Here is a 14,786-nt window from a genome sequence, read left to right as displayed (position 1 = left end):
GGCACCTCACGTGAAAGACCTGCTTAGGGTCTCAGGCTGTTGAAGTGGTGAAGAGCCGTGGATGACCCGGCCACAGCCCCCACCCCACAGGTGGGGAGAGGGAGGCCGCGGAATGGCCTGCCGGGCCCCACCCAGTCCTCCTGGGCGCCCACAGATCCTGCCTTTTTTGAAGTCGCTTTGCTTTCAGACCCCAAATGCCCTTCCTTGTCCTGGGTCGGGGAATCCAGTTCTCATCACGCTGTATATCCTACAAGGCGTTGCTTGCATCAGGCAGTAAAAGTCTGATGAAGAATCAATGACAGGCTGTGAAATGAGTGGCACGAAGAGATTATTTTATCCTGTATTCTGAGTTTACATTGAGTTTATCACACAAAAACGTTTATGAGCTAGACGGTTACCAATGATTCTCTGCCCTGCCACGTTTAAAAACAAACACAATGAAACCAAATTCTAGAGCGTTCTTTGGATGGGTTGAACTCGTGCCTTGCCCTTCCTCCCCATCTGAAGTCATAAAGAGTAACTTAGACGAGGGAAACGGGGCTCAGCAGGAGAGATGGCCAACTGGATGACTGATTTCAGGATGAGATGGAAACACCCCCAGATTTCTAGAATGAGCCAGTAGCATGTGTGGAGCTCCTTGCCTGGGTGTGTAGACAAACGCCGGCCCTCCTGCCTCCAGACCCCTCCTCTGCCATCCCTGCCATCCCTGCCTCTTCTTTATGCAAAATCATTCAAAGTCCTGGGGCCACTGTTGGCTCTTTCCTTCTTTTATGGCTAAAATCTGTTTCATCAGCAAATCCCTGTCGTGGCTGCATCTAGCATGTGGCCAGAGCTGGGTCCCGTGTCACCATTTCCACCAGAGCCTCCGCCCACGGCCACCCTCACGGGCTCCTGGACGGCCGTGGTGCCTCCACACCACCCCTCGACTCTGCCCGGCCCCAGAAGGTGCTCCTGCCCAGCAGCCGGGAGGAGCATCTTCTCGTGCAAGCCTCCCTCGCCTCTCCGCCCCAGACCTCCACACCTCCTCCAGCCCCGCCTTGGAGCCCAGACCCCTGACCAGGGCTTCCAGGCACGATGCCGTGGCCCTGTCCCATCCCTGCCTCGGCTGTGCCCCTCTCCCACCGCTCAGGGTGCCCTCCACGCTGACCGCTCGCTGGCCTGGACCTCACGAGCTTGCTGTCCCCCTTCACCTCCTTGCTTGCTCTACCCAGGTGGAATCTCATATATTTTGTGCTAAAACAAGAGGTGGTAAATGGCATTTTTTATCCACTTTGCAGGATGGCAAACTTGTGCAAGCAGAATTTCACGTTCATTAATTGAGTGAAGATGTGAAATTATAGTGCAATTTAGTAGAAGTTAGTTTTATGTTGATTTTTGGTAAATTTAATGGTACAGCATAGTTTCCTTGCATCTACTAAAATGAGGTCAAATTATACACTACCTAACCCAAGTATTTCGGTGGGTAAAACTCATGGGTGATTTTTCCTAGGGCCTTTCCTTTTTCCAAATAGCAGCTTTCTTCCCTGGCAGTCCATCCACTACAGGGGACAAACACCTGCCCTCCGTAGGCACGGACAGGGAGGACACCTCAGCTTCCACAGCCAAGCCACGGTGGGCAGGGGCACAGCCACCGGGGGCCAGGCTGCCAGCAGGGAGCTTTTCCTCCATTTCCTTCTCTCTGCCTCTCTTGTGGCCTCAGTCTCTTAGCTTCCTTTTGACCTTACACATTACAACCTTGTACCAGAGAATAGCCCTCTTTAGGTCCAGAACATCCCAAGCGAGGGCTCTGGAGGAGTCTTCTAGAGCATTCCGGGAGAGGGTTCCAGTGGACTCATCTAAAACATTCTAGGAGAAGACGCTGATGGATTGATCTAGAACATTCTAGGAGAGGGCTCTGGTGGACTGATCTAGAACATTCCAAGAGAGGGCTCTGGTGGACTGATATAGAACATTCTAGGAGAGGGCTCTGGTAGACTGATCTAGAAAATTCCAGGAGAGGGCTCTGGTGGACTCATCTAGAACATTCTAGGAGAGGCTTGTGATAGAACATTCCAGGAGAGGGTTCTGGTGGACTCATCTAAAACATTCTAGGAGAAGTCTCTGATGGATTGATCGAGAACATTCCAGGAGAGGGCTCTGATGGGCTCATCTAGAACATTCCAGGAGAAGTGCTCTGTTGGGCTCAGCTTGAGGAGCATGGGCTCAGAGCCCCCTGGGATTGGCAGTCCCTGTATACATGTGATGCTCAATTCTCGAAGAGGGAGAGGGAGGTGAGCATTGTGAGTTGGCAAGCCCAGGTGCACGCAACAAGCAGACATTGATAGGGTTTTCCAGGGTGCCAGGCCCCGGACCAGGTACCTCTTCCGTGCTTTGTCGCAGTGAATTCCCATCAGGGCTCTCCGAGGGTGGGTGCTGCCGCCGTGCCACTGGCAGACAAGGAAGCAGGACGTGGGGAGGTTTAAGTGCCGTGTCACCGGTAGGGGAGAGTGGGAGAGCAGAGCTCAGGTTTATGCCTTCCAGCTGGGTGCTTGCCCTCCCTACAGTACACCGTCAAAATGCCCCAGCAGCCACAAGGGCTTCTAGAGGCTCCGGAGAAATGAGCTTTTATGTCCTACACTCTCCCACTGTTTAACAAGCTTCATATGATTATTAAATGTGTCTATGACTCTTTGCTTTCCCCTTGGGTTGCTTTTCTCCTTGAAATACCAGCTGCTTAATCGAATGACGCACCAACTCGCTGATTTCCTACCACCTGGGGAGAAGATTACAGGCAATATTAGACTTTGTCTTTTTAATTTTTATATGAAAACTTGAAGCATAAATAGTTTCTTTCCTATAGACCAAGGCAATAATTTAATTAGCTTCTCAAGTCCGGATTAGTTTTGTGGAATTGTAGTGCATAAAAAAGCATGGAAAAATATAATGTTACTTTCTTTCCGAGTTCTTAACTACAGAGCAACACATGATCCTTCCCAAATTACAGTTCCATTAATACGTGTATGGATGTAATGAATCTGGTCTCCAACTTTTATAAATGTATGTGTTGGCTGAGGAATCCCATTGGTTACATAAAAAATTCAAATACTCTTCTGCTCGCTAGTGCCTACCATGGTAATGAAATCCCGTTTAAGTAAACAGATCAATGCCCTTGATGAAGAGCTATATGATAACAAAGGTTGTGTGATGGACACAGCATTTACATTAATTGTTCACCATCGAGCTTGCTCTGTAATCACTGTCACAGCCATCCATAAATCACATGTGTCTCATAAAAAATGGCACTAATTTGCATGGCTGTGTTTTGTTGTAGTCAGCATCTGGGATGTTAAGTTTCTGATTGAAACATAAAGGATAGGATAGTCAACTCTTTTAACGTGGTGAAACACTTATTTTGTTGTCGTCGTTCTACCTAGAAAGCTGGAGGCTCTGACAGTGAATTAGAGATTTTGCCATTTTTTAAATGTTCTTTCCTTTGGCTCAAGTCTTCACTCCCCGGGCGGTGCATAAGCAGCAACCCTAGCTTGCCTTGTGATGGGGTGCCCAAGCTGTGGGAAAAGCCCAGGACCCCTTTCCTGCCTGGGTGGGCAGCAGGGTGGCGAGAAGTGGAAGGCTGTGAGCCCGAGACCCCTCCCTGGCTCGTGAGGGAGAAGTGGAGGGGGTTTTTGGTCAGCGATGCTGGGCAGATATCTGTGCATTCATCAGCAGGACGTGGTGACACCCGCCACGGGCCAGCGGAGTTCTGGGTCCTGGGGGCTGTTGGGAGCAAAGCAGACACCATCCCCCCTGGAACATCCACGCCACTCCGGGACGGTGCCCGCGCCCCCGCGGCCTGCCTGCTGCCGTGTGTGCCGTGTGTCCAGACATGTAACCGGCTGAGCACATCCTGGAGCGGCCAGCAGGCACAGGGAGTTCTGGAATGTCCAGTTGCAGAAAGTCGACATCTGGGCTCGGGTGCTTGGCGAGGCCCTGGTGGCTCTCCGGGCCTCGGCTGTCCCTGCTCCTGTCCCGGGAGCGTGTCCGGCTTCTTCCTCAGCTCCACAGGTCTGTCTCGGTGGCCCGGACAGGGGGCGGGGAAGCGGACGAGGCACAGGCTCTAGGGCCAACCCCACTCTCTCCTGGGCCGTTCGGCTCCCCACGGTCGAGGCCATTCTCTCCCCTCCCTTACTACCCTGCTTTTGGGAATTTGTGGAAGATGTTCCTTATTCTCCTTACTTTGGAGTTGGTTCTTGGCTTTCCTTAAATGTTTCTCTGTTCTCTTTCTTTCTTTTTTATTTTAGTTTCTGACAGGTCCCTTGGCAATAAGTCCTCTTTCTCTTGTCCCCGCTGAAGGATTTAGGCTCCACATTGGCAGGTTAATCTACTCTGAGTCGCCTTGTGCTATTGCCAGCCTCACAGTTTATTAGATGAGTGAACATAATTAGTGATTAGCTGATGGCACTAGATGATGGGGCTGTAACCTGGTTCACATGAATTCTTGTCACCAGGATCGTAGTGAGGAGGAAAGCGGGGCAGGGGGAGGTGGTTAGTAGAGGGGTCCTCTTAGACACGGACTGAGCACTTCAGGGGGATTAAGTTGATCTTAAGCATTTAATCAGAGAAGTTGGGAAGAATGTGCTTCCCATTATTTTAATCAGAAGCAGCTTTGGGCCATGAATTGTTAGAAAGTATGAGAGAGAGAGAGAGAGAGAGAGAGAGAGAGAGGGATGTGAGAGAGAGGGATGTGCTCCTTGGCCAATCGACTTGGTTTGCTTTTGTGAAAATCTCTGGAAACTTCTAAACTTCCCAGACTTAGTAATAAAATGATTGAGGAAATGGAAGAAATGAGCTTTTGTTGTCAGCCCAGCGAGTACCAGATGTTGACTGAGGTTCAAGGAGATGAGGGGCACCTCAGAACGCACAGCCTGTCACTCAGGCACTGCCGTCCATCTCTTGAGTTTTCCTTGCACCAAACTGCCCAGGAATGAAAACTGCTCCTCTGGAGAACGTCTCTATTTGTTGGTCTTGATATTTCCTTTTCATCTCTGGGTGAAATATAACAATATGAGTATAGATACATGCACAAAAACAGAGAGTACAATACAGTATTTGGAATTACCACTCTTGAGATGTTTTGTCCTTCTCATAGCAATAAGAAGCCTTTCATAAACGCTTTTCATGGGTGTGGGGAGGACAAAGACAAAGTGGAAAGAATGCCACCTAGAATTATGAAATTGAATATTCTCAATTAAAAGTCAAACTAAAAATTCTATTCAGCCCAACTCAATTCAGTAATCATTAATTAAGGACCCACCAGTCACTAGGCTGGGTCCTACAGAACCAAAATGGAAAGAGGTAAAGCGTACGTGACATAAGACATTAGACTCCAAGAGTAAAAGTCATAAGGTTATAATTGTCAGTGCAACAACTGAGAAAGAAACAAACATGGGAACTCTTTGTTAAAAACAACACCAGGCTGATTCTAATAGATTGCATCATCATTTCATGCAAGAAAGATATACTTTCATTTTTTATTTTGCGTAAGCACAAAGACAGAATGATTTTTTTTTCCTTCGCTAGGATTTCTTTGGGACATGTTGAGGCTTTGCCTTTCTTATAAATTGAATTGGAGAAGCAGAATGGATGCATGGGGTGAAATGTTTTCCCAGGGTAAGAAAGCAAGATTCCCAGATGATAGAACCAGATCCCCAGGCTTGGCCGGGAGAAAGGGAGGATGGGAGCAGGACTTCCCCGAGCCACACGTTTAAAAGAGCAGGTGGTAGAAACACCACGAAATTAACTTGCATTTTGAAGAAGCAAAGATAACAGACACAGAGAAAACTTCAGGATTGATCTTTCTGTTCTCTTCCTCTCCTTTCTACCTCTTCCTCTTCTCCTTTCTTCAGGAAAGACAGTTATCTGTGCTTCCTTAAATATATTTATAACACAATAAAGAAATTGCTATTTCAAATAATAAAAGTAAAATATAATTCCAAACTCGAAGTTTGGCCAGTTCAAGGGAGGGACTCTGGTGGGGGGAGGAGATGGGGAGGTGAAAAAGCCGACTCCATTTTCCGCCCAAAAACCCACGGACACACGTGCATATGCACACGCACAGACACGCACACATCACACACATGCACGCACACACACGCACACATGCATACACACGTCACTAGGGCTCAGGGAGGCCTCCCAGGAAAGCACTTCTGGTCTGGGACGCGTTAGTGAATTCCTTTGGTTGTACCCAGCCGTGTCCCCTGCCTCCAGGACTGGACTCTATTACCGGTTTCTTGAGTTCAAATTAGATTATCCTTTCATCGCTGAGCTCCCTGGGCTCCCTTTATTACTTTCATCTTTTCTGCCTTTTGTTATTTTTTGTTGTTTGTTTGTCTGTTTTCTTAGCCCAAATTTGTCATACCTTGATACTTCACTCTGTTTATTTTTGCATGTTTCATGAACACCAAGGGAAGTTGTTGCTTTTTTGGGGACGTCATTCAGCTCTGGCCAAGCACTGGGGGTGAGCAGGTGCCGACACTGGGGCGAGCGGGTAGGTTTCCTTTCTGGCAGACGGATGGCGAATCGGACATAGAGCTTTCCCTTTCTCCTGAGTAGCTGCTCGAGCGGGAATTACGGAAGAAACACTGCAAAAGGACCCTCAATCGAGAGACTTCGCTAATGGGAGGACGAGAAGGCACAGCCCGCAGTGGTGTCTTGTGGGACAAGGCTCTGTCTCGAGCCGGGTTATTTAGTGGTGGTCTCCTGAAGCAGGTTTTACCCAGTTCAAGGAAAGCCATCATGATTAAGTTGTCTGTTCTCAAATTGGTGCTGTTTTGTCTTTTACAACAGTCAGTGAACCCTGAGGGCTTAAAATGTTCCTTCCAAAAAGCCAGGTGACTTATCAACAGATACAGTTGTCTCCATCCTGAAAGCGATCAGCTCCGTCCCTCGAGAGGCTAGGAATGACTTTTCCATCTCTCACGTGGCAAGTGCCCTTTCATAAATATCTTGAAGGTAGACGGATTTAAAGAAAGTGTGCCTTTCTTGTGAAAGACTTTGCGTGGCAGTTGTTTCCCGGGAGCCGTGGGACCCTGGCATGTCCTGGGGCCTTGAAAGCCTTGTCGGATGTTGAGGGACTTTTCTCTCAGCTTCTCCACTCCCTCCCCAAAGCATAGGCACTGCTCAAAGCTGTGTCTCCAACTCCCTTATTCTCCCCTCATTTACCTTTTCTGGTGCCCCCAGCCTCTACCAATTATGATGCTCTCTCTCCTAATCAACACAGTTGCCAGATTCCAACATTTCTTTGGCCTCCTGGCATTCCAGCAGAGCAGCTGAACTTGGTGGTTGCTAAACTCTTCAGTCCATCTGATGCCTGCAGATTCTTTTTTTTTCCCATTAAGCCACTTTTAACTCTACATTTGATGTCAGAATTTTCTGGAAGTTTAGGTAGACAAAAATATTGTGTGCCTGTCCCCTTTAATTTGATTTTAAATAATATTCAAGTAAAGACAAGCAGGCAGACAAACTTACATTGCGTGTGAAAGTTTCACTTATTTTTAGGAGAACTGATTTCAGTTCATCACTCTTTTAAGGAATGATTTGGAACATTTTCAGATGCAGTGGAAATTGCTAATGCAATTGATACCAAAAGCTGGGGTGTCATCGCAACAGAGCACGTGCGTTTCTATCTTAAGTTAATCAGTCTACAGTTTACCTGCCTGCCTGTCTCTGACCCACCCTCTGTTTGCCGTGGACCAGCAGGACGACGCTGTCCAGTGGGGAGAAGGGGCACCTCCGTGTCCGGGAGAGGAGGCTCCCGCGGCCCGTCCCGCTGCCAGCCCCTGCCTCGTGTCGGCCCTGACTGCAATTCCTTCTGCATCCTTTTCTTCTCGTCCTTCCCCAGGCTGTGTCCTGGCCTTCAGTGGTTCCTGCCTTGTGTGTCTGCGAGTCTGTGTTCCGGTTTGCTAATGCTGCCAGAGTGCCAAACACCAGAAATGGATTGGCTTTTATAAAGGGGGTTTATTTGGTTACAAAGTTACAGTCTGAAGGCCATGAAAATGCCCAAACTAAGGTATCGACATGAGTATACCTTCACTGGAGAAAGGCCAATAGCGTCTGGAAAACCTGTTAGCTGGGAAGGCACGTGGCTGGCGTCTGCTTACTCCCAGCTTGCGTTTCAAAATGGCATTCTCCAAAATGTTCCTCTTGGAGCGTTTTGTTCTCTCTTAGCTTCTTTGGTGCAAAGTGTCAGCAAAAGACTGCTTTCAACGCCGTCTCCAAAATGTCTCTCTAAGCTGCAGCAATGAGCTCTTCTGTCTGAGCTCTTTTATTTGCCTCTATGATTAAATCAAGACCCACACTGCATGGGCGGGGCCACACCTCCATGGAAATTACCCAATCACAGTTATCACCCACAGTTGGGTGGGTCACATCTCCATGGAAACAACCTAATCCAAAGATTCCAACCTAATCAACACTAATACATCTGCCCACACAAGATTGCATTAAAGAACATGGCATTTTGGGGAACATAAAACATCCAACCCAGCACAGTCTGACTTTGTTTCAGCCCTCGAAATACTGAGCTCCTCGGAGCCACCACCCTGTCGAAATCTTTGCGGCTGTGCCACGCTTCTGACTCTGCAGAGCACGCCCTCATGGGCTACGCACTGCCAGGCAGATTCAGAGATGATGAGGTACCCACGATAGGTGGCCTGCCTGTGCTTATTGTTTTTGACGTACACAATAAATTAATCTTATTTTCTGAGAGTTTTCTTCATCACTTACAGCTCCTCTCTGGTGATTATACTTCCCGTTTCTCTTGAGGAAATGTAAACATGTCTGTGGATTTTATATAACTAAGTGTTAAAGAAAATGGTTTTATTTCTTGAGTTATCTTGTTGCATTGCAGGGTTTGGAAACATATTAAAATTCAAAAGTCCCAAAGACTTTGTGCGGCTTGTAAATCTAAGTACCTATGTTTGTCTCCTGAGTAAACATGTAGATACAGTGGGGAATTTGGGAAGGAATTTTGGAAGTGTAGCTCACCCCCAGGGACCCAGGCATCGAGGCTTTGGAGGGTGGTATTCCCGCCGGGCTGTAAGGAATGTAGAGTTGATCGACGGCCAAACTCTTCTCCCTCTTCCTTTTTTTAACCACAGAACTGACCCCTGAGGAGAGAGCCCAGAAGATCGCCAAAGCCATGCGCAAACAGTCTTCCGAAGTCAAGGAGAAGTGGGAAAGTCTGAATGCCGCCACCAGCGGTTGGCAGAAGCAGGTGGACAGGGCGCTGGAGAAGCTGAGGGACCTGCAGGCCGCGATGGACGACCTGGACACTGACCTGAGGGAGGCGGAGGCCGTGCGCCACGGCTGGAAGCCGCTGGGGGACCTGCTCGTGGACGCGCTGCAGGACCACGTCGAGAAGACCCTGGTCAGTGCCGTCCCTCGAGAGAGGCCTTTCAGGTCGTTTGTTGTTAAGTATCACACGAGAAAACCTCAAGTAGAAATGCACAGCACCAGGGACTGTTCTGAGCCGGCTCCCTTGCAGCCACCGTCCGAGTCAGGGGGATGCCTGCACCTGCCCCTCAGCTCAGAGCCCCCCGCGGTAACCACGGTGATGGCTTCTGTGTGATTTACTTTCATTTCTCTTTATACACTTTTCACCCAGCTGTGCATCCCTAAACTATATAGATTAGTTTACTGGTTTCTTAAAAATATTTTCAAGTTCCTTTTGAGCTATAGATTTCCCCGTCTCTTTTTTTTGTTTCATCACAGTGAAAAAGAAGCAGCTGACGTGTTTGTTTTGCAGTGTTTCCCACAGTCTGAATTTTGCAGGATTGCACCCACGTGGCGGGGACTAGCTGGCCCCTCTCTACTCTGTGTTTCTTGTGAATTCATAGTTGGATTTAGAATTGTGATCAAAAGCAAACTCTTTGTGCTGGGAATTTTCATCAACACACATTATCTTGTTGTCTGAATATCCTAATGGAGTATTAGTGTAGCTATAAATCCTGTTCAGAGTCAGGAACTGTCCTAAGTAAGGATGTTAGACTCGTCTAGACACCCTTCGGCTCCCATATTCTGGATACTATCCAGTAAAAAGTTAATGGAATTTGGGTGATAAAGACACAAATAACAGATTTGTTTGTGGGGTCTATAGTCAAATAGTAAACTACATACTAGGTAGTGGTGAATCAAATCAAAGAAGAAACCAGTGAAAAAATCAGAAGATATTAGACTGGCAATATTTGTCATGAATGGGGATTTTCTTTGGAAAAAGACATAACATGATTTGTGCACAGAGTTGTGTTACTCTTTGTGGCCAAAGAGGACAGAGAAAGAAGGACCTTCCTGGGAAATTGAGTACTTATGCAAATTACGTAAGTGAATTTAGATATATAGACAGGAAAATGAGAACGAGCATTTGTTTAGAACATGCCAAGAGCTCTTCTCAGCCCCTCTACATGGATCTCTCTCTTAACCCTGACACCCTATACGACAGGAACGGTTGTTTTGTTATTTTTGTGCCCACTTTGCAAATGAGAAACTCCAAGTGTTGCCCAAACCGACGCAGCCAATGTGTAGTGGAATGTTCGTGACTTTCCCTCCCATTCTTTTCTTTCATTCCAAAACCTGTCACACTGCTGTGATTAAAGCACAACCTTGATCAACTATTTGAATTCAAAGTTTAAAAAATTAAATATCAAATTTTAAACTCTGAAAATAATTTTATTAATAAAGGATTGTTGGCATCTGCCATTTTTCAATGTAAATGTACATAACTTTCCAGCTATACTGTGAATTAAATAGGCCTTTTCCTACAACCTTGGTATCCTGAGGGAAAAAAAGAAAAAAGTTTCCCTGAGTTTATCTGAATTTAAAATGACCAGTAGAAAACCAAGCCTTTAGCACAGCACATTGCTGATGTTGCAGAGAATGGCGTTTAAACTCTGAAAATCTTTACGTCGGCGGTTTACTAAAGGTGTGGCCTGGCCTTCTTGGACTGTCAAAGTGCCTTAGTTGGAGCAGGCATTTACCCATTTGAGTTTGAAAATGTCAGTTTATAACACAGGATGACTAGTGTTGGGAGGAAAATGAAATATTGCACCTGGGGTTGTGGAAGGCATAAAAGTCTGGGAGTTGTTAGTCTCCATTTTCTTAAAGGAACTACCCTCCTCTGCATCCAAATCCTTTTGTTTAAATCTTTAAGTAGAAAGCTGGGGAAAAGATAATTAGTATTTTAAGAGAAAGGATTAAACTGTCGATTAGAATATTTTGACATTTTATTAGGAAAAAAGAAAATAAAAACCCAAGTCTCAGTAAACCAAATAAAATAGAGTCTGTGTCTGGGGAGCTGCCTCAGACCCCATTGAAGGTGTTGGCAGATGGACATAAATACCGATTATCACTAAATATTATTGCATGTGCCAAAGCAACTGGGAAACAGAATCATTGGGGGTCATCAGATAATTTCAACTCCCCTAACATTTTCCTTGATCGCTCTTATTTGCAGAGCAGACACCTCCGGGCAGAGGAAGGGCCTGGGACCCCGGTCTGCCGACGGGCTGTGACCCGCCCCTGCCTGCAAGCAGTCGGCTCTGTTTATTTGCGTCCGGAAAGCGGTGCAGACTCTCACTCTCCCACAGGAAAGCGCAGCCCAAACAGGACGAGCTGATGCCTTGTACCAGAGCACATGGCAGTTCAGAAACCATTCTAAAACCAGCTGTGTGTCCATCCCCTTAGTTCAGAAGCTCTGAAGAAAGCAGATAAACACCCTTGATAGAAAGATTCCTCGTAAAACACGAGGGCACAAAACAGAGACAAGGCACCTTGTCCATCCGAGGTCTCTGCGTGCTTTGGCCCCTGACTTGTAATTGCAAAACCTTCTGTTTATAGGAGGAAACTTAAAACTCCTGTACGGTTCCTTATGACTTTTTAAATCTATCCTGAAGATATAATCAAATTAAAAAGCACTTTTACCATCTTTTGAAATAAAACTGGTTATTATTTAAAACTATATAAATCTCAGAACATTTTCTAGCATTTAAGTTTTAATCCTTCACACTGAAAATTACAAGATGTTGATTTTAGAAGCTAATTAAAATCAAGAGCACTCTGAGATGCCATGGAGAGAATAGTAATGTGAGACATTTGCAAATGCAGAAACTTTGAGGGGCTTGAGTTCCGTAATTCTCAGACTGAACCTGAGGGAAGCCAGGCCCTTCCAGGTCCACACCGAGAGGTCCGCTCTCTTCCCCTGCTCCCCACTTCTCTCTGTCCCATCCTTACATGCTGATTGTCTGCTCCCTGGACCGCTAGTGCCTCCGTTGTCACACACAGCGTTCCTCGCTTTCCTTTCTGGCCTGTCTTCGGACAAAGCCCAGTACCTTCTAAAAAGAAAAGTCACCGTTCTCCCTGCCTCCTCCGTTCTCCGCGAGCGACCTTGGGCTTTTCTTTGACTCTTGGCCCTGGGGACTAGGGTGAGGTGTCCTCACAGGCTTCAGTCCCCCGTCCTCTGTGTGCTGTCACTTGGGCACGGCTTCCGCCAGCTTCCTTGTCTCCCGCTCAGACCCCGGAGCCCCCCGTGTGGCTTCCGGCCGGGGCCAAGGGTTTGAAACACCAGATCATCACATTCTCATCAGCTTCCTTTTTGCAAAGTTATATGCTTCATATTTAGAGTTCGTCCACCGTAATGAGATTGCTTTAGCTTGCCCGTGGAATGTAGAAGGACAGAAAAGAGGTCTTCCAGGGGAACTGGCAAAGTGTGGGAAGAGAGAAGGAAGGAGACGGGCTAACGAGGCTTTCTGCGGATGTGCCTAGGAAAGAGGCTGTGTTAATACTGCCGAGGTTATAATAAAGCTCCACGGTCTTTGAAGCACGCTGGCTTCTGTTAACTCAACTTGGAGTGGAAAAAGAGGAGAAGAGAAGTGGCTTACAGAGGCCCCGTGAGGGGGAGTGTGGGAAAGACGAAGCCGAGGACTGACGGTGAGAGGACAGACGTGGCACCTGGCGCCTGCGCGTTAGCTTTGGTACATGACTAGCGGTGATTTTGTGCCATACCAGAGAGTTAAATTCATATTGTTATTTTATAGCATCTGAATTCTGTTCCCAATTCTATATTGGCTTACTCTTGCCTCGCTGACCCTTTTTGTGGTCATTCATCTGTAGAAATGAATTCTGCCCCCTTCTCTGAGTACCGGGCACTGGCTGTTGTCAAGAAGCTTGCATCTTGCGTGGGAGGCGTCGGGGAAATAGTTTTAATCCTGAGCAACGCGTGCGGTGATGAGGACTGATACCTAGAGGGTGTAACAGCTGGCACGTCAGCACAAACAGTCCCAGCGCCCCCGTGAAGGCCCCGGGTGTTGGAAGTGTGGGACGGAGGTCCTGTGGTGGCAAGAGCAGAGCCCACCCAGAGCAGGGCTCGGCCAAGGCTGGTGGGGAGAGGGCCCGGAAATCTCCCCGATGGGTGGGGCCTGAGTTGGGCCTTTTAGGGGATTAACAGGAGGAAGGCAAAGACCTGGCCAGGAAAAAGGGACCAAGAGCGCAGGGTTGAGTGTCACTGCCAAAGGGCTGCACACACCCCACCCCACCCCACCTCTGTCCCCGAGGGCAGGGGCGTTGTCAGTTCTGAGCGTCACCTGCCTCTTTTCTGAGACCCCGCTCTTCCTGCACCCCCAGACCCCCAGACGTGGTCGTAAATGATTTTGAAAGGGACAAGTGCTGCTCGTCAGGTGTATAGCAGAATTGGCTTTGTGTTAGGAAAACAGTGTTTACCAGCCACTTTCTAACTCAATTTTGAGTGGAAACACACTCAAATCAAGTTGTTGCACCAGCTGAAAACATATGAAGGCAGTGATTTTTGTTTGTTTCCATTAATTTTTTAATACTGTTTTATTGAGATATATTCACATACTCTTACCATCATCCACACAGTGTACAATTGTTCACAGTTCCATCACATAGTTGTACATTCATCACCACAATTTTTGAACATTTTCCTTACTTCAAAAAAATTAAAAATAAAAATAGAGCACCTAAAACATTCCATCCCAGCCACCCTATTTTTCATTTAGTTTTTGTCCCCATTTTTCTACTTATCTGTCCATACACTGGATAAACGAAGGGTGAGCCGCAAGATTTTCACAATCACACAATCACCCCATGTAAGCTACATAGTTATACAGTTGTCTTCAAGAATCAAGGCTATTGGGTTGCAGTTTGACAGTTTCAGGTATTTTCTCCAGCTACTCCAATACACTAAAAACTAAAAAGGGATATCTATATAGCACAAAAGAATGCCCTCCAGAATGACCTCTCGACTCAATTTGACATCTCTTAGCCACTGAAACCTTATTTTATTTCACATCCCCTTTTTGGTCAAGAAGGCTTTGTCAGTCCCACAATGTCAGGACCAGAATCATCCCCGGGGGTTATATCCTGCCTTGCCAGGGAGATTTACATCCCTGGGGGTCATGTCCCACGTAGCCGGGAGGGCAGTGAGTTCACCTGGAAGGCAGTGATATTAAAACAGAAAAACGAAGGTATGGAAGAAAATTAAAAATAGAATCAAGATTAGAAGTTAGAAGTGTGGATAATAATGGTAAAAAATTTTCAGATTAAATTGCATACAGTGAAACATTTGAAGGGAATCCATAGTCGTGTAAGGGCTCGTGCGTGGTAATTTTCTCTTCGTGCACGTAGTCAGTTTTCAGGGGTGGGGAGTGGCTCCTCGGCGAGTCACCTGAGCTCCTGCAGACCCCGTCCGGTCTATCCATTGTGGAGGAGGCCCCTCCGCCGGCCCTGCCATTTCC

At 47.1% G+C, this 14,786-nt stretch overlaps 1 protein-coding gene across 13 annotated transcripts in view; it reads left to right on the top strand.

The window, feature by feature from the left end:
- The window catches only part of UTRN (utrophin), a 473,101-nt gene that overhangs the window by 380,713 nt on the left and 77,602 nt on the right, over positions 1–14,786 (top strand). For 12 of the 13 annotated variants that reach the window (XM_037844841.1, XM_037844842.1, XM_037844838.1 and 9 more), the window contains one exon: positions 9,138–9,406. In XM_037844841.1, the coding sequence (XP_037700769.1) occupies positions 9,138–9,406 (269 nt within the window). Of the gene's footprint in view, positions 1–9,137; positions 9,439–11,488; positions 11,891–14,786 lie in introns of those variants that run through there. The other variant, XM_037844848.1, reaches the window with a different exon arrangement.

This window comes from Choloepus didactylus, chromosome 7 (genome assembly GCF_015220235.1).
Source record: "Choloepus didactylus isolate mChoDid1 chromosome 7, mChoDid1.pri, whole genome shotgun sequence".
Classification (NCBI taxonomy): domain Eukaryota; kingdom Metazoa; phylum Chordata; class Mammalia; order Pilosa; family Megalonychidae; genus Choloepus; species Choloepus didactylus.
The sequence above is the reverse complement of the archived record's forward strand: the minus strand, read 5'-3'. Positions and strand labels throughout refer to the sequence as shown.